At 41.2% G+C, this 23866-nt stretch overlaps 3 protein-coding genes across 8 annotated transcripts; 2 read left to right on the forward strand and 1 right to left on the reverse strand.

Moving 5' to 3' along the window:
* Positions 1-2415: 2415 nt before the first annotated feature.
* Positions 2416-4840, forward strand: slc50a1 (solute carrier family 50 member 1). Its single transcript, XM_029504564.1, has 6 exons — positions 2416-2655; positions 2826-2903; positions 2983-3106; positions 3199-3360; positions 4475-4594; positions 4694-4840. The coding sequence occupies exons 1-6, from the start codon at positions 2588-2590 to the stop codon at positions 4799-4801; spliced, it is 660 nt and encodes a 219-aa protein (XP_029360424.1). The 5' UTR covers positions 2416-2587; the 3' UTR covers positions 4802-4840.
* Positions 4841-12114: 7274 nt separating this feature from the next.
* Positions 12115-20734, reverse strand: trim46a (tripartite motif containing 46a). Of its 3 annotated transcripts, none has more exons than XM_029504568.1 (12): positions 20545-20734; positions 19474-19732; positions 18901-19051; positions 17817-18015; positions 17585-17731; positions 17403-17498; positions 15389-15642; positions 15191-15312; positions 14757-15086; positions 13903-14132; positions 13750-13817; positions 12115-13410 (listed from the first exon to the last, which is right to left on the reverse strand). In XM_029504568.1, exons 1-12 carry the CDS (start codon positions 20602-20604, stop codon positions 12963-12965), a joined length of 2364 nt encoding a protein of 787 aa, XP_029360428.1. In that variant the 5' UTR covers positions 20605-20734; the 3' UTR covers positions 12115-12962. The 3 variants fall into 3 exon arrangements, with proteins under 3 accessions (XP_029360428.1, XP_029360427.1, XP_029360426.1); XM_029504567.1 differs by having other exon boundaries at positions 18901-19071; positions 19473-19732; XM_029504566.1 differs by having other exon boundaries at positions 18901-19068; positions 19452-19732.
* Positions 20735-21306: 572 nt separating this feature from the next.
* Positions 21307-23444, forward strand: tmem107l (transmembrane protein 107 like). 4 transcript variants are annotated; one of them, XM_029504833.1, is made up of 5 exons: positions 21307-21692; positions 22077-22144; positions 22218-22318; positions 22888-22984; positions 23304-23444. In XM_029504833.1, exons 1-5 carry the CDS (start codon positions 21606-21608, stop codon positions 23371-23373), a joined length of 423 nt encoding a protein of 140 aa, XP_029360693.1. In that variant the 5' UTR covers positions 21307-21605; the 3' UTR covers positions 23374-23444. The 4 variants fall into 4 exon arrangements, with proteins under 4 accessions (XP_029360693.1, XP_029360694.1, XP_029360695.1 ...); XM_029504834.1 differs by lacking the exon at positions 22888-22984 and adding an exon at positions 23040-23136; XM_029504835.1 differs by lacking the exon at positions 22888-22984 and adding an exon at positions 23040-23114 and having other exon boundaries at positions 23303-23444.
* Positions 23445-23866: the final 422 nt, after the last annotated feature.

Here is a 23866-nt window from a genome sequence, read left to right on the forward strand (position 1 = left end):
GCATTCACCTCTTTTGGGTTTTGAAATCCCGCTGAGCTTGTCAAGACTCTGATGGATGACACAATATTTTAGCAAGGCTATCCATCTCCTGCCCAACAAAATCTCTCCGGCCCCCTTCAGACTTCCACCCCCAGGTCTTTCCCAACCTCCATTTTCTCATTCCCCCTTCACTGCCCTTTCTCTCTTTTATCCCTGGTGACGCAGGTTGCCCTGGCTTAGATTTCACAGTCTGAAAACCAAACACAAGAACCAAGAGGGGGACGATGAAGGAGTGATAGCGCGGGATAGTGCAGCGAGAGAAGTCCACAAGCAAACTGACAACTGGGTGTGAAGCTGTCACTCTCACCTCCTCACTAACACTTCTTCTCCTCTTCTTGCCCTTTCTTTTACCACTGCCTACATCCTCTTCAGAGGGAGCACTGAATATTCGTCTGCACAGTGATATGTTACAATGAAGCGGAGCACTGTGCACAAACATGACCGAAAACTGTCAAAACTCGACATCCACTGTAAAGCCATACAACATATACATTCAGAACCAGAACATGAAACAGACTTGTTTGTTTTTCCATGAACACATCATAGTTTAAATTCATTGCAGATGATCACACAGCTCAGAAATCCTGTTGCAGTGTAGCACCAACATATGAGTACAGTGGATTAATGCAGGACAACTTTTAACTTTGCCTGAGGGATCACACCGCTGTCACTGCCCAGTTTAATATGATGTTATATGGTTCTTTAAAATCCTTTATTTGCATCTAAATAAAGTAAAAGGAGATACTCATTGAATGCCCTGTTGGCAGTAGCAGAAGTCTACTAACTGCAGAACATTATCTAAATGTCAATGCTAAACAAAGTTACACACTCTCATTGTAAAACACTTAGAGAAAGTGAAAGAACTTGACATTAAAAGCATCCTCACAAAACAAAAGATTTTTTTCTTTAACAACAGAAAGTTCCAATATGGCAGCATAGTGGGTAGCGCATGGGGCCTTTCTGTATGGGGTTTGCTTGTTCTCCCCCATCCGTAGCTCTGTCCAGCTGTCCAGGGGTGCCCCGCCCCTCACCCAGTGTGAGCTGGGATGGGATCCAGGACGCACCGCGACCTGGAAACGGATAAGTGGTAGAAGATGAATGAATGAATGAACTTTCACATTGTCCAGCATCTGAAGTGACATTCAAAGTAATTGCATACAAAATTGGATGAGGAAAAATTAAATGTCAAAAGGATGCAAACTTAAAAAAAACTAAAAGAACTTGAAGGAATTAAAAGATTATACACCAGAGACTGTTGTGAAAGGTCAAGTCTGATAAATCTTTGGTGAGAGCCTGTGGCATGAGATTCATAGAGATGGTGTTGGAAGGCTCATCCTTAGCTGCACCTTTTAAATATTTAGCATTAAATGTACCTGAACTTTGGTGACTTTGAAACTGTTTTCTTAATTTCTGGATGCAATGAAATGACAACCTGTCACCTGAATAGTTGACTAAGTGTCTGAAAATGATAGATATGGAGTCAAAGCAAATGTTTAATAACATTGGTGCACTTCTGATGAGAAAGTCATGTAATATAAAGCGCTAAACACATTATATTTTGAAAAACTAAACTAAAAAGGTGGTTCCAAACTTGTATGGCTTGACTTGTTAAAACAAAACTTCTGCTGCTTTTGATCACTTCAGTGTAGCAAAAAATGTTTCTTCTGCTTCCTTTCGCTGGTGAAGGAGTACTCCAGTGATTTAATATTACACTCCTCTCAACGTGATGAACTCAGAGAAGAAAGCAGTAAGTGGTCAGTGACCCTTACTATTCTGCTCATTTCCTTTGGGCACTCAGACGAAAACCTCTGCAGGTGAACTGTAGCAGATTGGTTAAAGAGTTGACACAATATCCCTCTGCAAGAGAGGGGCCTCAAGACTTAGGGAGAAGTTGTTATACTTGATATACTGATATGTGATGTGAAGTATAATAGCAATGGCTAACATAAGGACAGTGAATGACATTATCTAAACACGACAAATAAATAAATAAATCAGGGGCTTGTAAAGCTAATGTGCAGTTGCATCTTTTGGCCAACTGGGAATAAAGTCTAGGTACTTGCAATGAAAAATAAACTAACCTTTACACTAATACACTGATATGAAAGTAATACATGCAATATATATCCTGATACAATGTGGTATGAGCTGCTTCTTTTATTTCTTCTCTTGGCAAATGTTTTTTGTTTGTTTTTTATTATGACTGCATTTCAACAGAATTTCGGGAATAATAAAGTTGACCTGAACTAACTTTCAGTCCTCCCTCCATCAGTCTGAGCAATCTCCGCTTTCAGTGCAACGCGATGACGTAGGACGCAATTTCAGACGAGGTTTCGTCATCCCATTGGAGCAGAGCCCGCCGAAGCAGCCAATCACAGCGCGGAGAGACTGTAGACTGTTTGCAAACACGGAAACACAGTAAGGGAGAAGGTGGACGTCAGCACGGCTACAGTTTTGTTTTATGCACCTCGAAAAGTCGCTTGTCAAAACTAAACACTGCACCTAAAATACTAAAGCGAGCGGGGTGTTTGATTTTCTCTGTCGATCTATGGATTTACTGCAGCTTCTGTCATGGGCCTGCATCTTCTTCACAGTCGGGATGTTCTCGACTGGACTGTAAGTTTCATTGAGGACTATGCACATGCAACATGGCAGTTTTGCAGCCTTATTTTGGCATGTTTGGTAGAAAAGACAGGAGAAGGGAGGAGGAGGGCTGCTGATGTGAGCTCCTGTGATGATACTGATTTTCTGCCACTGTGTTGACTCTCTGTCTTTGAAATTTCCAGAACCGACCTGAAGAAAATGAGAGAAACCAAAAGTACTGAAAACATCCAGTTTCTCCCTTTCCTCACCACATGTCTTAAGTGAGTATGTTTTTGCTTGTGCGTGTATAACCTGTATCGCTGCTCTGTTCAGTAACTGATGCATGTCTTGTCTCCATAGCAACCTTGGTTGGTTGTATTATGGGATTCTGAAGGTAGACCAGACAATTGTCCTGGTGAACATCATCGGAGCTCTCCTCCAATCCCTTTATATCTTCATGTACCTCCAATACACAACACAAAAGGTCAGCATGCATCTGCAGAAAACTCCTTCCCCGCAGTGACCAGAGCCAGCTAAAGGAAAGCACCTCAGTATCTCACTGTGTGTTTGTTTCAGAGGGTGGTGTTGTCTGAGACTCTTGCAGCGGGGATCGTGCTGACCTGCGGCTGGCTGTATTTCTCCATGTTCGTTCCTGAGGGAGACACTCGGCTCAGCCAGCTGGGCCTCACCTGCAGCGTCTTCACTGTCAGCATGTACCTGTCCCCTCTCACCGATCTGGTACGGTTATCAGTACGGTTATTAGATTATAGCTCATCGTTACATGTAAATGAAATCAAACAATATCATCAAATAATATTGAATCATATTGTGCATAAAATTATACACAACATTCAATCGCTATGTACAATACCTCTGTTCCACTGGTCAAAAAACCTGGTAAGTTCGGCTAACATTAGCGTTTTGCTGACTATAGAAAAAGGTACATTTAGCATTTATTCACATGCCAATAAAATGGCTTTAATTTGGGTATTTTATCAGCTTATTTTCCAACCAGAATTGCTGTCCTGTGCGATGGCGTCTCTAAGAGTAAATACACCTGTCACCTGCCCAGGACAGTGCCGTTAAACCAGAAGCACCACAGCTAACCTGAAATGCACCATTCCAGTTCTGAAGCACCTCAGATAAAATGTGAAAATGTCAATTAAAGAGCTTTCTGATTATGTGCTACTTTGTATGGTATGACAGAAAATTAGAAATTGTAAAATATAAGAACTTCTAAGTGTAAACAAAACTGATGACAACACATTTTTGGCTTTCCTCTTCATGCCAGCTCAGCATGTGCAGCTATCTACCAGGAAAGGGACAAATCTACGCTCTCTCTCTCTCTTTCCTTTTGTGTCTTCCTATCATCCTTCCGTCTGCTATCCTGTTTGTCTCCTTCCCTCCATCTGCCCTACAGCTTTGAAGGACCCCCAGTCAGTTTCCTGCTTTTCTTTCCCTCATCTGTGTCTTCCTGTTATTCCCAGTCTGTTCGTGCCTCATCCCCCTGGTCACATTTTGTTTTCTCTTTACAGTTTACTTAATATGGCCTTACACACAGTGTAAACCTAAAACCACCCTTATTGAGGCATTTCTTTGTTATTTAGTCATTAATTTTTCAGTTCCTATGTTGACGCATATATTTATTTCCATGTCTAATTCTATGTGTTTGTTACCTCTTATTTCTTTATTAGTTTTCCCATTAGCTTCCACATAGTGATCACTACTCTCTCTACTCAGCTGCTTCTCCATAGTTCACATAGTAATTTGGTACCTTTTAAATGCAAAACAGTGGCCCATGCAGCTTTAAAGTGAATTTGTTAACTAATTGTCGCTGTCCTCTTCTCTTTAGGTAGATATAGTGCGTAGTGGTAATGTGCAGTGCCTGTCCTTCCCCCTGACTGTAGCCACCTTCTTTACTTCAGTCTCCTGGGTCCTCTACGGGCAAGAGTTACATGATTACTATATCGTGGTAAGACACGCATTTTAATGCAACTTTCAACACTGTTTCTTAATCTACCATGAAAAATGCTAAAGGTCGTCTCATTCTCTCTGTTTGGCTTCATTGTAGGTTCCAAACACACCAGGAATCTTCACCAGCCTCATCAGATTTTATCTCTTTTGGAGGTATGCGTCTGTTAATCACAGCTCACCCTCATACAAGCCTATGCAGATATGAGGGCAGTAGGTGGTGGGGGGTGGGGGTCACTGGGTGGCACCACTTCTAAAGTAGAGATAGTCTCCCATGCTTGTGGGGGGGGGGGGGGGGGGGGGGGGGGGTGTTAACTCAATACATTTTGATGATGGACTCATTTCACTTAAGTGCCTTCCCTTATCTCATATTTGCCATGGAAGATTAATGGCATTACCTGATCAACAGCCTTTCTCTGCTCACAGTCCATTGAGATTGGATTCAAATTTACTCACCTCATACAAGCCAAAGATTTTGTGGAGTTTAAACTTGTTGGCTGCTATTTTCATATTAAATATAGGTTTCTCTGTTCTTGGTACACGTGTAAAGTTGAACGTTGTACTACATAGTCTCTTATTTTTCCCCATAGCCTAATGCGGTGATGATGATTTCATATCTCTTCAGAGTTGGTACTCATGTTTTTGTATCATCATGTTGACATAATATTGAGTCATGTCAATGGCAGAGTTATATTCGTTGTTAAATGTTTTGTATGTATTTTAGGTCTGCATCTTTTTGATACAGGAGGTTTATGGGCTACTGTCCAACATCATATATTGTTTACTTATATTTTTGATCCTATTTTTCTAAATTCTTGTGAGATTAGATAAAATGAGATTAACATCACATCATGATCACAGAAATGAATGATGCTTAAATCTCTGGTGGCAGGTTGTCTTGGGTAATAAAATAGTTCGTCATTATCTATAGTAAAGAGATATGGTATGCAAATATAACAAATGTGATAATTCTCTTTCTTCTGAAGGATGTAAAATCTTTATAGGTGCCATGTAAATAAATTTTTATATAAACCATTAATCCATCTGCCTTTGCTGATTAAATATTAAGTTGTGAATATAGTGAATATGAAATGTTTTTGGTAGCTCAATAAGCTGCACTTGACCCTCGAAGTATGAAGATGCGTGCTGTAGTGAGGAGCTTTTTATTTTGGACGCAATAATGAGCTTACATGTAGATCTGCAGAGATAACTGTGTGTGGGTGTATGTGCAAGAGACAAAAGGCTGTTTGATGGTGTAGCAGTGCAAATGAGCTTGTTTGTGTGAGTATGTTGATACAGAGAGGGCAGTGGTGGGAAAGGCCACGCCAGGGGTTCTCATCCCGTGTGTGTGTGTGTGTGTGTGTGTGTGTGTGTTACATTGGTTTCTCTTCCTGAGCTCAAAGACTCTGCCCCTGAAAGAGCACAGACACAACACAGCATTGTGCTGGAGTGTTGTGTAGGAGCAAAGCTAAGATGAGGAGACTGGGAGAGGGAGATAAGTAAGCTACAGTTAAAAGAGAGAAGTCGAGAGAAAGGGGGAAAACTGTGAGCAGCAGATGAAAAGGCAGAGAAGAGGAATGTATAACTAAGATAAGAGGTAGGACACATTAAAACCAGGGAAGAGAATAAAAGAATTTCATGGAGAAATCTAGGTTTGGCTAATTCTATAGTTGTATTGTAACATAACAACATTTCATAAAGCAGGACTAACAGTAAACAGCTGTGTTAACAGTTAGCTGTTAGGCTGTGTGAGCTAAATGGATAATTCAGCAGCGTGTGTGTCCCACAAAGACTCTGCATATTTGCCTGCTGAATTTTAAGTAAGCATGCAACAGTTTAGCACTAAGCACAAAGTGTAACAAATATTGATGTCATTTGTTTTCGGGGAAATCATAAACCAAAATTACTAGCCATTTTTTCTTTTTAAACAAAAAAAAAAAAAATATTGAAATCCGCCTAAAACCAAAAATATAAACCTCAGGTCAGTCAGAATTATCATCTGGGTATAATGTATAAGTACAAAGAGTCGGTGTCACTCCCACTTGAGATACTCTACCGCTTTATTACGAAATAGTAGTAGTCCGTTAAGAGTCAGTTCCATTACTAAAACTAGGCTCATCGATGTTTTTACTGATTTATTTATTTTTTTGGCAGGCTCTGCAGTTCTTGTTGAGGTATTTCAGTCTGTACCAAAGTGGTGGATGGACAGAACAACTTGCAATATTAAAAATTGTGAGCAGGAAATGATGAAGCCCAAGGGAGCTTAAGAAAAAAGGGAAAGATGTACAGAGATTTATTTGCTTAAGTTTGGTATGACAATAATTAGGGTGACAAAGTGCAATGACAATGCTTTATTGGAAAAAAAACGAGGAAGGATTGAACAGATAAGTCCATCAGAGTCAATCAAGTCTGCTCTTGACTTGAAATATAAACCAGCATATTCCGATAAAGCAACATTGAGACAGTGACAAGGGCCTTGTGAATAGAAATGAGTCATTTCAGGGGAAAAGCGAGGTGGAGGAATTTAGCTGTAAGAAAAATGAGCAAATGATGAGTCCAGAAGAAGATAAGCAAGTGGTGGGTGTTTCACCATTCTTCTGGTGAAAGGGGATGGACATCAATAAGGTTAGAGGGACAATGCATGGAGTCAGATAGACTGGCCAGGCACACCCCTCATTACAAACTATGTCTTTATTGTGAGGAGACAACTTGTGAAGTGTCAAGCAGGAAAGAAAAGCTCGGTCCTCATGCTGTTGTGTACATGATTTTGGTTGACAGCCAAATAGTAACATGAGGCCTATGTTTTGTATAGGAATGTGTGTGTGTGTGTGTGTGTGTGTGTGTGTGTGTGGTTGGTGGGGGGGCAGAATGGGGATTTAATCAGCTGAACAATGAGTACAACTCATAAACAGGATCCCTCTGTTTCCTGAAGTAGAGACTGTCTCCTTAAACAACAGACACAAAAGCTGACTCCTGTTCCTAAGCACACATCCTTTAGCCATCCACACATTATATGTGCACTGTGTTGTTGCTCACACTCTTAGACACTCTCCCAATCTTTCTCCAAAAAAACGCCATGTGTGTCTATTTATGTCATTACGGGCGACTTCTGATCTAGAGGTTTGTCTCCCCCATAATTACAAACAACACAGTCTCTGCTTGCATGCAATCTGCAGCTAGAAAGTGTGCGTGCTCAGCATAAAAACACACACACACACACAGCATACCGGCAGGCTGTCACTGGCCTGTGCACTTTCTGCCACCAGTAAAAGCACACCTGTCCCAGCTGCTGTTTTAAGGAGAGAAAGAAGGAATGTGCTTCTCTCAGTTTTCCCGACAACCCCTCACCCACCGCAGTCAACTCTCACACCATTCCTCTGACTTATTTATCTCATTACTCCCATACACAGCTATTGTTCCTACACACTGTCTTTTCATTTATCTGTTTCTCACTGTTGTTTGGTTTATGCGTGCCTTTCGGTCTCCTCCTTCACTTTTAATCCTTAAAACAATTTGGTAGTCCCACAGTCCTGACTGTACAGTTAACAGCCATGTTTTGTAAATTCAGATCATCCACAGTGATAATCAGGCCTCTTTCTGACTTTGTAAGAAGAGGAGGAGTCCTGTCTATGAAAACAAACACTTGGATTATTTTTTATATGCAAGGGATTTCAATGATTGTGAAAGAACTGTTCATAAAAGCGAATATATTAATATTCACACGAGCTTACTATTTATTTACAGCTTTTTATTGGTCTGCATGCACACCTATGGATTCCCCTGCTTGTAAATGCAGTAAATGTTCAATATATGTTCAATGTATATGTACATGTGCAGGGAGCAGCATGTGACTTTCCATTTCCAGTTTTACCAGGTTCTCCCCCTCTGTTTTGATTTTGTAGTCAGTCCCGAGGCTGCACAGCTGAGGGGCTCACACAAGAACTCAATGCATGCATCGTAGGTTTCACACAAAGACCACCATTCCTTTTCACACACAAACACAGCCACACAGTCAAAAATGTGACTCTTCAGCTCTTTCATCGGTGCCAGTTGGTGCTAAAAAGACCTTTGCTCTGTACTGCTGCCACGGAAGTAGATAAACAGGCAGAACCTCCAGTGTGTCCTTAGGGTCTGAATGTGGTTCAGTATTTCCTGTCGTAGTCTTCCAAATTGTTTTGCTCCCTCCTCCTTCCTCTTCCTCCTCCAGCTTCTCCTATAGAATGGGAGCAGTGATTGAAGTGCTATGCGGACAGCCAGTCATTAAGCTGTCAGTGGACAGCCTACAGACCAAAACACTGACAGCAAGGATGAACATATGCATTTCACCTTTGATATAAATCATGTGTCAGGTGTTCTTCTGTTTTTACGAGCAGAGTACAGCAGAGACTCAAACTGTGTTCAACACCAGCGGATCTGTCAGCAGCATTACAGGCACAATATATAACTCAAATGAATCTACTAACCTGCACTGTGTTTTGCTGGTTTGAAATATTGATAAATGCACTTGCATAAACAACACAAATATCTAAAAAATAAAATAAAATAAAATAAATATATATATATATATATATTTTTTTATCAAATTCAAAAATTTTATCAAACACTTACTTTGTAAAAATTGGCTTTAAACAAGCTGTTAAAAAAATCCAAACTAAACAGGTGGCTGAGGACTTTATGGAGAGCTAATGTTTTTCCAGTCTAAAAATGACACACACACACACACACACACACACACACAAACACTCAGAGCCTGTGGGGCCATAGTCCTGTCTGAGCATGCTTGCTTATTCTTGTATCCATTCAGGACGTGCTCATGTGTTTAATGCGTGCGTATTTGGAAATATGTTTGAATAGCAACTATAAAAGGGGATTTGGATTTGATTACAAGCGGCTTTGTGTGTGATTCAGTGTAGCTGCAACCGAAAATTGTTTTGGTGCTGTTGACAAATTTGGTGGTGATTCATTTTGTTCGGCAATTTCTCTCTTTTTTTTTTTTTTTTTTTTGCACTTTTTTGGAGAACAACAACAGATGTAAGTTGTAGATGTTGTTATGTTGAAGGAGAATTTGTGTATGTGATGTATGCAGAACATACAAGTCCCCTTGATGTGCGAAGGTACTGAGGAAAGACAGGAGACGCAGCTGTTCAGGGGACCTGGAGTCTGTGCTGGCATTAGCAAACATCTCTGCAGCTTCCTGCCCTGTGTGCACATTTGAAAGTTTGCTTGTTGTGTGAGGAATTTATTCTGCATGACACTCAGCATTTTTTGGCAGTCAAAGCCAAAAATTTAAACAAAACTTTATTATTCAAGTATGGAAGTGTCATCACACTTAAAACTTCAACCAGATTAGCTTGCTCTGTTGAAAGCATTCAAAGAGAAACAAAAAAAGGTAAAATATCTTTTAATTCCATCATGCAATCTTCTGTATTCATCGGAAATTATAATCCTTATGTACATTGTACATTGTGTACTTTATTTTCTTACGCCTCTGTCGACCAACAACAACAACAAAAAAAAAAAAACATTCATAAATCATCATGATCAATTTCAGGTGAATGTCACACCTACATGTTTGCGTGCAAACACACTGAAAAGCGCTGGCTTAGGGAGGAGTAAGGAGGAGTTGTGTCAAGTAAACACGTGCAAACTAACTTTGGCTGTAGAAATTATGTAACTGCCCAGAGGAAAGGGAACGATGAGAGAGAAAACACTTTAGCTGATAATTTTTTTTCTGTGGAACATCTTGCTCTGGAGTTTAACCCTGTTTAGATCAAGAGTTATCTTCGCTGTTGATTTGTAGTTTCGCTTGTTGAGAGTTTTCTTTTACTTTTAGTGGTATTATGTAAAGTTTGAATTCAACACAGCTACTTGTAACTGAGTCAGTCTCGGTTAATTGTAGCTCATGCCCATTCTAACTAATGCATATTATGACTAACAAAGAAGTAAAAAAAAAACTGATATGCTTTCTGATTTAAATCAGTCCATGGCAAAATTAGAGTTCCAGGAAGCAAAGTGCGTGACTTCTGTTGTCTGATTTGTCATCACAAATTTGTGGCGAAATCAGTGTTGGCATGTTTCTCACCTGCTACTTAGGAAATCCTGTTTTTGTGTTTTGTGGTTTTGTTTTTTGGTTTTTTTTTTTACAGAAGATGGATTAAAAAAATCAAAGTGCAAACAATGCTGCACCCTACTGGCAACATTTTAATATTGCAGAGGACTGATTAGCTCATTGGTCATGTAAGATGATAAATTACAAATGCACACAGTATCTGTGTTTCACCTTTGCGACACTACCATGTTTATCATTGTCTTGGTAACAATAGCTTGTTAAAGCAAAAATGTAACAACCAGTATGACTGGCTCATCTACTGGCTAATCTCACTTGCTCTGTGTTCACAAATAATGATGTTGTTGAGCTTTCTGGCTGCCTGTCCGTAGTTCTGGTTCTGAACGGCATACGGCTATCACGTTCAAGCCTTGCAGCGCCGACAATCCATTTACCTGTCGTAACAGCTCTTCAGTGCTGGGGTGATCAAGAGGAACAGTTGCCCTCACATGCAGGCTGGCACCACACACTCACAGACATCAGTTTTTCCATGACATTTAAACAATGGGAGTCTGTTTTTATAACGCTTGATAAAGTTTTGTCCCGGTGTTTACAGTCAGTCAAAATGTGACAACTTAATAACACATGACAATTAAACCGACAGCAAATGACATGTTATCATTTAGGCTGTGGGGTGTTTAAAATAAGGCGGCTTCTCTGTGATTGCAAGCGAAGGTTAGGATTTGAAAGTTGCTGTCAGTACTGAAAAACAGAATTACACAACGTAAAGAAAAAGTTTCTGTCTTCGCTGTGAAGAGAGTAAAGAGCCACTCCTGTTTCAAGCTATTTTTGTTGCCCACGTACAGTTAAAAAAAAGGCAGCGTTACAGCATTTACTGATAATGCTGTAAATACAGATATTGTACAGTACACTGTATGAAGTCTAGTGTAGTTATTATTTGACACAAAGTGACTCCACAATACAGTTATCAGTCATTTATTGAATTTCTCATGACATGATAGGAATATTCTGCCAGCAACGCAAAGTTTAAATTGGTTCTGCCTTCTGAGATGCTACAGTCTAAAGTCATTCAAGTGGTGTGCTGTAACACAAGCAGACAAGTTATTCAAGACAGGACACACACAAAAGAAAGCATGAAAATCACAGCCGGATCGCTCATTCTCATTCTCTGTCTGCCTCTCTCACACTCACACACATACAACTCATATTATATATCAAAATACAGTCAGACAGTTAATTGGAAAATATTAGAATATAGACAATCTCTTGAATTGAACTGATACATAACTGGCTCTTACATTCCTCAAACATCATCCAAGTGAAAAAGTAAATTAGCTACTGGCAGTTATGGTAGAAAAATGAAAAGCTAAAGGAAATGCCAACCGGAGCTCTTATGATAGACCTACTTCCACCAACTTCTTGTAGCTGATCATTAATATGTATGTGCAAATCACTCCAATACCAAAGTTTAATACTGAACAAGTAGGCCATCTACATTTTCAACTTTTGTCAAAATGTAAAACACTGAAATGTATTCACATGTTTATAAGTCGACCATCATGTCGAGAACATTATTTTTCAGGAACAATTTCTGTTCTGTCATTTCATTTATAGTCTGTAAATACTGAGGCAACTGTGAGCATGTTTATCCAGCGGAAATGCCAACAGTCCTTTTGAAATGCAAAACAGTGACTATATTAAATTCCAAGTGGGACTATTTAGACAGCAAGACACATGATCCTGACTAGAGCTAGCAGAACTTCACAATTCAACACCCAAGGAATAGTCACATTCTCTAATTCTGCAGGATATACACAATGTTAACATTTGTTGAGGTTGCATTAAAAATTAAGATAGAAAATTAGACAGTACATTACGTCTGAGGTGCTTTTACAAGGTAATAATTAGTTACCTGCATATATGTACGTAATGAAACCTAGTTACACAAGCATGCAACTTCTGTTGTCAGGTCATTCTAGACAGTTGAAGACAGGTGTAAAGGGGAGGATGATTTTTCTTAGACTGCAAATCGATATTCTTTTTTTATTTTTATTTTTTTAAGACAGATTTCTGCATAGTCTAAAATCACTTCAGCTACCATGTCCATAGTCGAGAAGGAAGAAACCAGGTAAAACAAATAGATCGAGCAAAAAAGAGTTTATCAAGTGAAAATGCAAAATAACATCAGATATTCATAGTCCGATCCCAAGATTCACATAGAAATGAAAAGCGTAAACATATCTAGCAGTGACAGTTCATTTGAGTATGAAAGGCATCAATCTGCAACCAGTTGTCTCATTATTTATTTACTAAGATTTGTTGCTCGTGTTTGGATGGTTACCCTCCTTGGCGGTGGCTCCTCGATGCTCCGATTGGCCACAAGATCCTGCAGCTGCAGGGCTCCCCCTCCAATGAAACAGAAGGCCGGACACACTGGAGCAGAACAATCCACGTGTCCCTCCCACAGGATCCGCAACGAGTGGGCATCATAGAAGGTGACTCGTCCCTTATCACAGTCCAGGCATACTCCTAGTCGGGGCGGCAAAGGAGTAGTATGAGGGTGAGGCAGGTTGCTGTGGCTGCTACTGTGTGAGTGGAGTCCTCCATGACTCTGGCTGTCCCCCTGGCTCTGACTGTGACCATGTCCTTGAGGAAGCAGGATCTTGCCCATGCCTATGGTGAGGAAGCAGAAGGGGGGGGAGTCCTGGCCATCCTCTGCCCCGCTGTCATGGCCGCTGTCTGGGTCACACCTTGTGAGAGGCAGAGGGGAGGAGAAAAATAGACTGAGGATGAAAATGCATTTAGTGTAATCCTGAGCTGTATCTTTAGAACCTGATGATGTAGAACAGGGCTACTACATGAGGTAATCAGTGCTATCCATAAATCTGTGGAACCGCTCTGATTTCTACTGTAGGTTTTAGGATATAGTTCTGGTTTTCTTGTCCAAAAATAGTATGAAGGATACTATAATATGTATAATATTATAGTCATGTACTGTCTATAAAAATGTCAGAAAAAAGTTGGGTCTTTGAAACAGACTAGTGACTACCACAAGCTATTGTATATTTTGGATATTAATGTTTAGTTACCGAGGGCTGACCATGTCCTGAGGGAGATGAAACCATTCTTGTAGCTTAGCCTCCTGCCCTACTCCCACCTAGAAATGAAACAGACAGGAAGTTTCGCTCATGTCCATTTTCAGTCAGGTAAAGCTTAACAACACAAGCCTGACTTCCTCTCACCTTTACCAGGTATGACCCAGGCTCCACAGAGCATGCCCAGTAGTGTCTGCCTTGAGTGACAGCCAAGTCAGCCACCAAGAGGTCAGAAGTCAAGTGGCAAGAGGTGAGTGTGCGGTCAGCAGCCTGAAGAAGGGCGAGTCCTGGCACACTACGAGCATAGGTTTGGCCTTTACCCAGCGCCAGCCTGTCTGTGTGCAAACCCCAGCGAGAGTCCAAAGAGAAACTTAGGACTGGGAGGAGGGAATAGGAGAGGAGGTGTAAGGGGGGTAGGTAAAAGGAAAGGAAAGGAGTCAGGAGGGAGGGAGGAGTGAGGAGCTATTAGACAGAGTCAGACTGCAACAAGTCTGAACACACCATGGAAAAAGAGCTAAGGAAGAGTGGGACACGCTGAACAAGTAGCAGATCAAGAAAAAAAGGTATATTCAAAAAGAAAATTCACGCTAACTGCATATTGTTTCAGAGGCTCAGATGATGTTGTCAGTTAAAGGATTTCAAAAGGAATGTCTACATTGAACAACAGAAAGAGAAACAATGAATATAAGACAAGTAAATAATTTTTGAAAGACAGACCTGTAGCAAGCGAGAAAAAAGCAGACAAAGTCTGACTTTGATGAAACTGGAATGCAGAACAAAAAGGGAAGGTTGGCTGAAGATGCTAAAATAAAAAATAAAGTGGGAATGGAGCAAAATCAAGGGATGGAGAGAAAAGAATTATTATTAGATTAGTCAATGAATTGAAATTGACAGTATTGGACAAATGTAAAATTTGAAGTTGAAAAGTGTGTGCAGTGAATGAAATGTTAAAAAAAAAAAAAAAAAAAGATATTGTGAAGTAATTGGCCTTCAAACCTCACCAGGTGCTGGTGGCGTATGAAGGTACACCTCTTCACTGTACTCTCCAAAGCCAGCCTTGTTGCATCCTCTCACCCTGAGCACATACACACTGTCCATCTGCAGGCAGTTGATCACAGCACTGATGCCTCTAACTTCATCAAGACGCTGCCACACTATCAAAGTGTTTGGGGCTCTGGTGCCACCCCATGTGGCTCCAGCTCCTCCTGCCTGACGTTGGTATTCAACAGAGAAGTGCCAAGCAGGGGCCGAATCCTGAGGGAGGCGCCAGCACAAAAACAGCTGGTCATAAGCTAATGTCTTCTGAGTGTCAATGACAGGAGCCAGCGGGGCTGTGGATGATAGAAAGCAATGGAGAGATGCAGGTTTCATATACTGATCTGAAATGAACGAAAAATGATGCTTGAATGCTTATCCCAGAAACAAAGACACCCACCACGTATGAACTCCAAGTTGTTGATGACCTTAACTTCTTTGGATGCATCCAAGTGATAATGTCTGAATGAGGGATCAGCAGCAAGAGAGAAACACTGGAGGTTTTCTATTGCCCTCACCAGCCTGGAGGGAGAGAAACATAGTGTCAAAATAAGGAAGAGAAAAAAAAAAAAAGAAAAAAATTGTAGCCTGCAGGTACCTGTTGTGTGTGAGTCTAGCAGCTTGTACGAAGCAGGGCGCATCAGTCTCCTTGAGCAGCTCCTGTGTGTAAGCCATTAGGCCTGCGTGTTCCAGCAGTCCATGCCTCTCAGAGACCTGAGCAGACAGGGCCTCCTCCCTCCTGCTGCGGGATGCCTCCAGGGCCAGAACCAAAGCCCCCTGACGCTCAGATACTGCTGCTCCCAGCTCCCGGATACAGTGGGTCAGCTGCTGCAGAGCTGCTGCACTGTTAGCCTACAGACAGAGAAGGACTCCAATGAGCTACTGAATGAAGACATGATTACAGATTGGAAGTGACAGCACAGGCACAGTGCATTAGCTATTTCTAAAACAGGAGTAAACCATTGCACTCAAGCCCCAAGCCTCAAGAGGGCACAATAATACTACCTGTGTCAACAGTTCCATCTGTCGTTTCAATTAAGTGCAACAGGAGAGAGGAGGGATTAGTAATGGGAAGTTCGGATCTTTTTACTGACTTAGATCTTTTAATCTTGTTCAGTAAAATGAACAAATTATTCTCGCGTGTACACTGAGCATAGACATATAAAGAGTAGAGCCCTCTGTGTGTGTATGTGTCTCCAGGGGTGGACAGTAACGAGTTTGTGAGTATCTGTACTTTACTTGAATATTATTTTTGGGGGATACTTTTACCTTCACTTCACTAAATTTGAAGGACAAATACTGTAGTTTTTACTCCACTATATTTCTATTGATGCTCTCTTTACTCGCTACTTTTTGTGCTAGTCTAACATTACTCATTCATTGTTTTTAATTGTAATTGTATTTGTAACACACACAACTGTAACACAACTGTGCGTGTTCCAGGAATATGGCCACGATGTATAAACCTCATCCTACCTGCATTATTTCTCCATAACGATCAGCACAGTCTACATTTTACATCATGGCCATATTATTATCTGAACAATCATTAGCTTGTAGCCAGAGTTTGGATGTCTTCTGTGGACATCACTGACAACACAGTCCATCTCCCCATCACTCACAGCTGAATACACATCTGTCTTTCTGCACACACACACAAGAACAAACATTAACGAGTAATGTCCCGGTCCCTGTGTGTGTTGTTGTGTCTGTAGGGGTGAAGTACTTCTTCTAAATTTGCGGTCAATATTTTTGTGCGGAAATAACGGCAACAATTTAAGTAAATTCCTCTGCCACCCCACCCCCTTGCATCATCTAATCTGTAAAACAACGAGCTGTGTCTGCCATGTTGGAAGTAAAGCACAATGCAGTGTAAAGGTGAGGCAGCATGTCTCTGTATGTCTTATTGTACAAATGATGCATGTAAGCGAATTTCCCTCAGCAGAAATAAATATATCTATCATATTTATAATATCCAAATAATAGAACATTGCAGATGGATATGAACTGGGACGTAAATGAAAAATATAGATGGAGGTTGCTGATCTACTGGTTTTCTGCCATGTGCCTTGAGCAGCACGGTGGTGTAGTGGTTAGCGCTGTCGCCCAACAACAAGAAGGTCGCAGGTTCAATTCCCAGAGCCTAGAATGGATGAGCCAAGAGACTGGAGACCAGACCAGACTCTGAACTGACTCCCCCAGCAACTAGACGAGAGACTAGACCAGACCAGAGACCGGACCCTCCCCACAGCAGACCGAAGTCTCCCACAGACTAGAGACAGCATTGGCCATATTACTTCTGTAACCACGTGCTGTCACCCACTGAGATGACTTGTTACCCCCAAGTTCAAAATGAACAAATGGTTCAGGTTTAATTCACTATTGCTTTGAAGCTCAATAAAAAGGCAGTTTCCTCTAAAGATAGTGTTTTAGATGGGTCTGAATATTTGCTTTTTGCAATGAAAAGAAATTAAATCGAAGCCAACACAAAACACAACACAAAACACAATAATTGTTGGTTGTGCAGATTACAACATGGTGTGGGTGGATGTGTACATTTAGCAGGAGGAAACTGATACGTAGACAGAGCAGAGACACAGCAGCTAGTTCACCTCCATCTGTTTGATGGCAGCCTCCAGCTGGGTGATCTGGCTCTTTATTGTCTCCTGGTTGGCCAGGATGAAGTTGACTTCTTTGGTCATCTTGTCCTGTAGGACAGACACAAATAAACATTTCAAATATGCTTTCAGACTAACATTCTGAAACAGTACAAACAGACTTCAAACAAACTTACCTTGAGAGCCTGGTAGGCCTGTGCTATCGGCAAAACTTTGTGCCCATGGTGGACGCGTCGAAGCTTGCACAGCGGGCACAGCAGCCGCTGGCAGTTACGGCAGTACCACTGCAGTCTCTCCTGATCGTGCTCCGCGCACGTTAGGACCTGTAGCACGAACAAGGATTAAGGCCCGGAAACAATAGAAGAGGAACTCCTGTAATCCCAAATGCAACAACATAAAGAGCCAAACCTTTGGCCTAAAGCTGTTGGTGGGTAAAATGTGTTCGTGTTGAGCCCGGGGTGTTCCCCAGGGGTGGTAGAGTTTAAAACACTCATTGCAGAAGTTGGACTTGCAGTCAGCACAGCCTTTCGTGGCCTCCAGAGACTGAGGAGGCTTACAGAAACCGCACATGATAGCGATGCTGCCCAGGCTTATTGTATCCCTGTACCTACAGGTCAGACAGGGGCACAGGGAGATAATGGTGTTACTAGTACAATTCTACAGCAGTGAAGGAGTCCTTTTTGCTTAAGATCCCATTTAGCTTTGCCCTACTTCCTCTTTGGTAGTTAGGACTTTAACTGCCTAACCCGAATACACAACCTGCAGCCGCCTTGTTAGTGCTTTCTGTGCAGTAAAACATGCACCGTGACAATTTGACCAAAGCAACCACCACCTGGGGAGGGAGCAGCTGCCTTCATTGTACTGTTGTCTGTGAAAGTATGAAACTGCAAATCCCATAAAATATCCCCACCCTGTCCTAATCTCAGAGTAGTTTCTTTTTAAAAGCAGCATCTCTCACTTTGATCTTCACTATTAAAAATGATAAGAAAGGAGAATGATTAGTATTTAATCGTTCCCCTTTCTCCTTTTCTCTTTTAAACAAAGGCCAGTGAAGGACTGAAGTTTGCTTTAACAATTTTCAAATTCAACAATGAGTTGTTTCTGTCTTCTGTCTTGCTCTGCAGGTTTTAGCTGGCCCAGTGGTCTATTAAGCTTAGCCATGGGTCTGGGGAAAAGGAAAGATTCATTATTGAAACTCTTTTCAGCCAATGATTTCCTGTCTCATATATATAAAGGAATATTGACAAGACCCCTCATTTGCTGCCTTTTTTCATTGCCTCTAGAGAGTGGATAAAGGCTCTTTTTCCAAAACACTCATTACTTTGTTTCAGATTTTTTTTCTGTTAATAAGCTATTGGCAAAAAATAGAGAAAAAAAAATAAAAACCCCCAAAAAAAACACAAGGCATATTCCAGACAGCATCAAAAATCTGACAATGCCTAACTGTGCCTGTGACAGTATACACATTTTAGGAGTTTGAACATATGCACACCTCTCCACGATGCGCTCCAGAGTGAGGTTGCGGAGGCAGTCTGTCAGGCCTTTCTCTCCAAGCTCAACATCCTGCTGGCAGGAAGGGCATGGGAACAACATGGGGGGAGTGGCTGCGTCCCTCCGCCTTCTCCCTGGATACGTCCCACACACTGGGGGAAGGACATGGGTGAAGATGAGGGTTTGTAGAACGTAATATTTGTATTGGGATGAGGGACAGTCAGTGCAGGATTTAAGAGACTTGTAAAAAGCAGAGTGTGTGTTAATATATATAGAACACAGAGATAAGTAAATAAGGGTCAGTCCAGCAGGGAATGCTATTTGCTTACACATACACTGTGTAAAAACACACCTGCACCACAGCTGCTTACTCCCTCTTCTTCCGCCTTGACTCTGTACTTCTCTGGCCTTTGTTTTACTTACAGGATACTCATGAATCAGCTAAATAATTTATGAAACTCAGATGCTAAGAAGACATTGTTACCGCACTAAACCCTCTTCTGACTTATTGCCAACACAATTATTATTCTGGATCAGTTATGGAAAACACATCATCTCCGTGCCCTCTCTCTACCTGTTTTGAAGACTCGTTCCAGGCGGTCAGGGGTCCTTGGTGTGGGCTTGCGTGTCTGTCGTGGGGAGCGAGTGTTTGGTGTGGAGGCTGGCGAGTTTTGCTCTGGAGGGAGGTCTGGAGGAGGATAACCTCTTTGTACCAACAGCTCAGCCGCACACAGCAGACACACACTATGCTGGCAGGGTAGAAGGATGGGCTGCTTCACCATCTCATCACACACTGGGCAGTGTAGCTCCTGCTCCATACTCTTCATGTTGGACTGGAGAGGAGACAGACCAGATAAAGGCTGAGTCACTGATTTAGGTAAAGAATCACTTGTTTTTTCAGTTCCTGCGCCTCCTGTGACTTGAAAAAATGTATAGGCCTGTGAAATGTGTAGGAGTTAAAAGCAAAACGAGCCGATACAGAAATTGGCTAGGTAGGCTAGTGTTTGAAAGAGGGAACAAGTGTAGAGGAAAAATAGCTTTCCCCTTCATCAGGTATTAGCTGGACTGGAATCATCCAGCATCACCTTTTGTTTCTGAAAAAGTCATAGCTAGTGTTAGCTTAGCAAGCGCTCTCATGGGATGCCACAGTTGGTGACAAAGTATGGGCCTTCTATCCAGGAGGGAAGACTTCCAAATGTATTTTAAACACGTATTGTCAGTTTTAGTGGGCTCGGTTTTACACTCGGGCTCCTTTCCAGCGTTGCAGCTGCTGAACGCAGCATCCCGTTTCTATGACAACGTGCATCATCTCTGCCTGCCTGTGCGGCCTGTAAGCAGAAATTTCCGGTTTCTGTTAACATTTTCATCATTATGTGCATCGAACATGTGCTTTACCTGCTACGATATTATGTCATTTGGAAATTATTTTCACAGTTCACCCAAACAGAAAACCATCTATGTCCCTTTCATTAAATGCCGAAAAAAAATCTTGTAAAAGGTAAAAATCTCACGCATTGTTGTGACTTTAGAGCATGTGGATGGGTAATATGGGGAAATCATGTGACTTAATGGGGTTTAACAGACGTGTAGGCTCTCCCTTAAAATTAGGACACATGGTTGACAAAACAATTACCTTCATACTTACACTGATGCGAACCAGCGCGTCCATGATAGAGGTAAAGGTTTGTAACTCCGCTTCTGCCATGCTGCCACGATGTCACCGACACAGCGACTAGACCTTCGTCTCTGAGGACGAGCCGGAGACAGGCTGTTTCAGTCGGTGAGAAAAACCTGACGGGCCTGTCAACAGTCACAACAGCTCGGCTGTCGGTATCTCTCCGTCGCTCCAGTCGTGATGTTGCGCACACGCTGATTATGTGTTGTCTGTCTCGCTATGAGTCGTAGAAATAGGACTGCGGGGGGAGGAGGAGGGGGTTGTGGAGGTACAGTCGCATTGGACATCGGAACTATGACCATGTTTCACAGTAAAAAAATGGCTTACAGTGAGGGCTTGCTTATTTTTATTGTTATGTATTTATACATAATAGTGTAAAAAGGCTGCGCAACGGTAATATTCTGATAATAACAGTTGGTGCAGGGTGACAGATTTTCAGATTTTTTTTACCATTGCTTCATCTTTGTTTACCTTCACTCTGCAGGTCTTTGTTGTTTTTATTATTTTTTCTTGTTTTATTTTTTCTCTCAGAAGATTCTAAAAAAAAAAAAACTAACTAAAATATGCCACATTATTTGTGGCCTAGTTTTTCGTGCTGCCTTTAGGTGGCAGTGTTGTGGGCGGGAACACACTACCGGTGTTCTCGCAATCGTCGTCCGTGTCCGGAACCTTTGAACTTGCCTTGTTCTTCCGGACAGATATCGGGAATGTACCGTCTCGGCGGCTGTTGTAGCAACCATTTTTTTCCTTTAATGGCAACAGCGTGAAAGTCCAGTGATGGTCGGTGGTTGTTCCTAAAACAGCCCGTTAGACAGAGACAGTTCATCTACATTTAACACCTTCAACTTCGAGCATCGCGGTTTGTGTTCGTCTCAGATAAAGTTCAGTGCGTTGTCGCTAAAATGCTGAATTAACGCGAACTTACCGCAGAGATCGTTGCAGTAAAACAGCACCCTGTTGTGTGTACCTGGTGTGTATTGGATATTTGTTCAAACGTTGACTCATAAGCAGTCAATCGTTGCAATCTTAGTATGTCGGCTGTCAGCAGTCTCGTCCCTGCAAGGTTTCTTACCATCATAGCCCACCTGGTCATAGTCATCACCATCTTTTGGTCGAGGGTAAGTCATGATTCCCAAAGCCTTGTGAGTCAAGTTATATTTCAGGGTTGTGAGTATTTTGTTTTATATCTTCTCTTTTTCTTGCTAATCATTGCTAATTATTTATTTGTTTTTTTAGTAATTCATTTATTTATCTGCAACTTTGTCACCTTGTTCTTGTAGTAGTTTTATCTTATTGTTGTCTCTTTCTTATTTAATATCTTTTGCCGCCTGTCCTCTGTGTGCTATTTCATTTCTATATTTGTCACCTGTTCTCTTACCTTGTGCCACTGTGACATTCAAATTTCCCCAATGGATTGATCAACAAAGTATTATTATCTTATCTTATCTTATCTTATCTTATCTTATCTTATCTTATCTTATTGTTCTGCATGCTTTTTGCAGGAGAACAACGTGAAGGCATCCTTGCCTTTGGAGTTCACACAAGAAGAATATGACTATGAGGACAGAAGGTAAGAAAGTGTTTGAGAAATATAAATCACAGTAAGAAAGGCACTATCTATAATGTATGACTCTTTGTTTCAGGTTGGTGGTGGCATTGGCCGTCACTCTGGGTCTGTTTGCTGTAGAGTTGGCCGGGTTCTTTTCTGGGGTGTCCATGTTCAACTCCAGCCAAGGCCTTTTGTGTATCCTTCAATGAGGCATAATTGATTTGTCATTGATGGTTATATTACTGATATATGTTCAGATGAATGGAGACTAATATCCATAAGAAGGCCATCTTAACAATAAATACACTTTGTTCTAAAATTAAACCGCATCGGAAGCCCTAGCATGTAAACGTTGGTGTAAATTGGACAATGCGGACCACATAACCGCAAAGTCCCTTGGTGATTCTAGGTGGAAATTGTGGCTTCCACTTTTACCTATAGGTTATAAACTTCTCCCCCCTCCCCATTTGTTCAGTAGAAGCTGTCCAATAAAAAAAAGATATACCAATATGAGGAACAAAATGGTATGGGACCACAGGACGAAAACATAAAATAAATGCAGCAGCTGCAATGGCCTTTTGCCAAATTATTTTGAAACCGATAACAAAAGCCGATGTCAACATTAAATCAAGGTCAATTTAAATATCTATTGAGAAGATAATATATTAAAGCACATTTTTATAGAAATGAAAAAACTCAGTCTAGTCATTGGTTACAATTCCATGACTCTGGCCTCTATGTATCCACCTCTTTGTCTCCAATAGCAACAGGAGTCCATGCCAGTGCCTCAGTGGCTCTGCTTTTCTTTCTTTTTGAGCAGTGGGGGTGTGACAACTACTGGGGGATCCTTGCCATCTGCAGGTTAGTCTACATATTTTTTCCAAAGTGTTTTTTCCCTGACAGAAATTTCAACTAGCACTGGCTGTCCACTGCAGCGCATCTGTCTCCTTGTCTTTCTTTGTATTTGACAAGTGGGAATGCTGGACATATTGGGTTATTTTTGCCATCTGCAGGTTGGTGGATGTGAATGCGTTTACGTTTGTGTGTGTCTGTCAACACATGCATTTGTAAAGAAAGCAAAGTCAAAGAATCCCAAGTAAAAAATATTATATCACTAAGTAGTGTAACTGTGTCTTTCATGTTTCTCCTAATATTTCCATTTCTGTTTTTTTCCATCTAGTGTGTTACCTGCTTTTGTGGAGATTCTTCTGTTTATCGCCGTGTTTGGCCTTAAGAAGAAGCCATTGTAAAGGACAATGCAGATATGAAGTGCTAATAAATAATGAGGATATAGACATCTGTCTCGATACAATACAACCAACAAAAAAAAAAAAACATCACAGCAACATACAAGCCACTCTGTCTGTAATGTTTGTTTGGTTGTTTGTTTGTTTTTTTTGTATATTCTGAACAAAATTGATGCTGAAAAAGTATTTATTTTATAATCTTTACTCAGAGGGGTTATGTTAGAAAGGGAATGTCAAGGATGTGCTTAGTTATCAGTAAACATTTTTTCTGTTCACATTTCTGTCAAAATCTCAGTGTCCTAAATAAATTTGTACATTTTGAAACTGTTTAGTGTTGTGTTTTCTGTTTGCGTGACACACTTTTGGCAATCCAGTCTATATTCATCTCTCTGCCACACATTTTTATAGTGTGTGCACAACTATTGTCCCCAGTTAGCAGACTGACCACAACCAGTCGGTCACTGGGGGACTTGTTCTAATGGTGCACCACGGCAGG

The sequence above is a fragment of the Echeneis naucrates genome, chromosome 6, assembly GCF_900963305.1.
Source record: "Echeneis naucrates chromosome 6, fEcheNa1.1, whole genome shotgun sequence".
Classification (NCBI taxonomy): Eukaryota; Metazoa; Chordata; class Actinopteri; order Carangiformes; family Echeneidae; genus Echeneis; species Echeneis naucrates.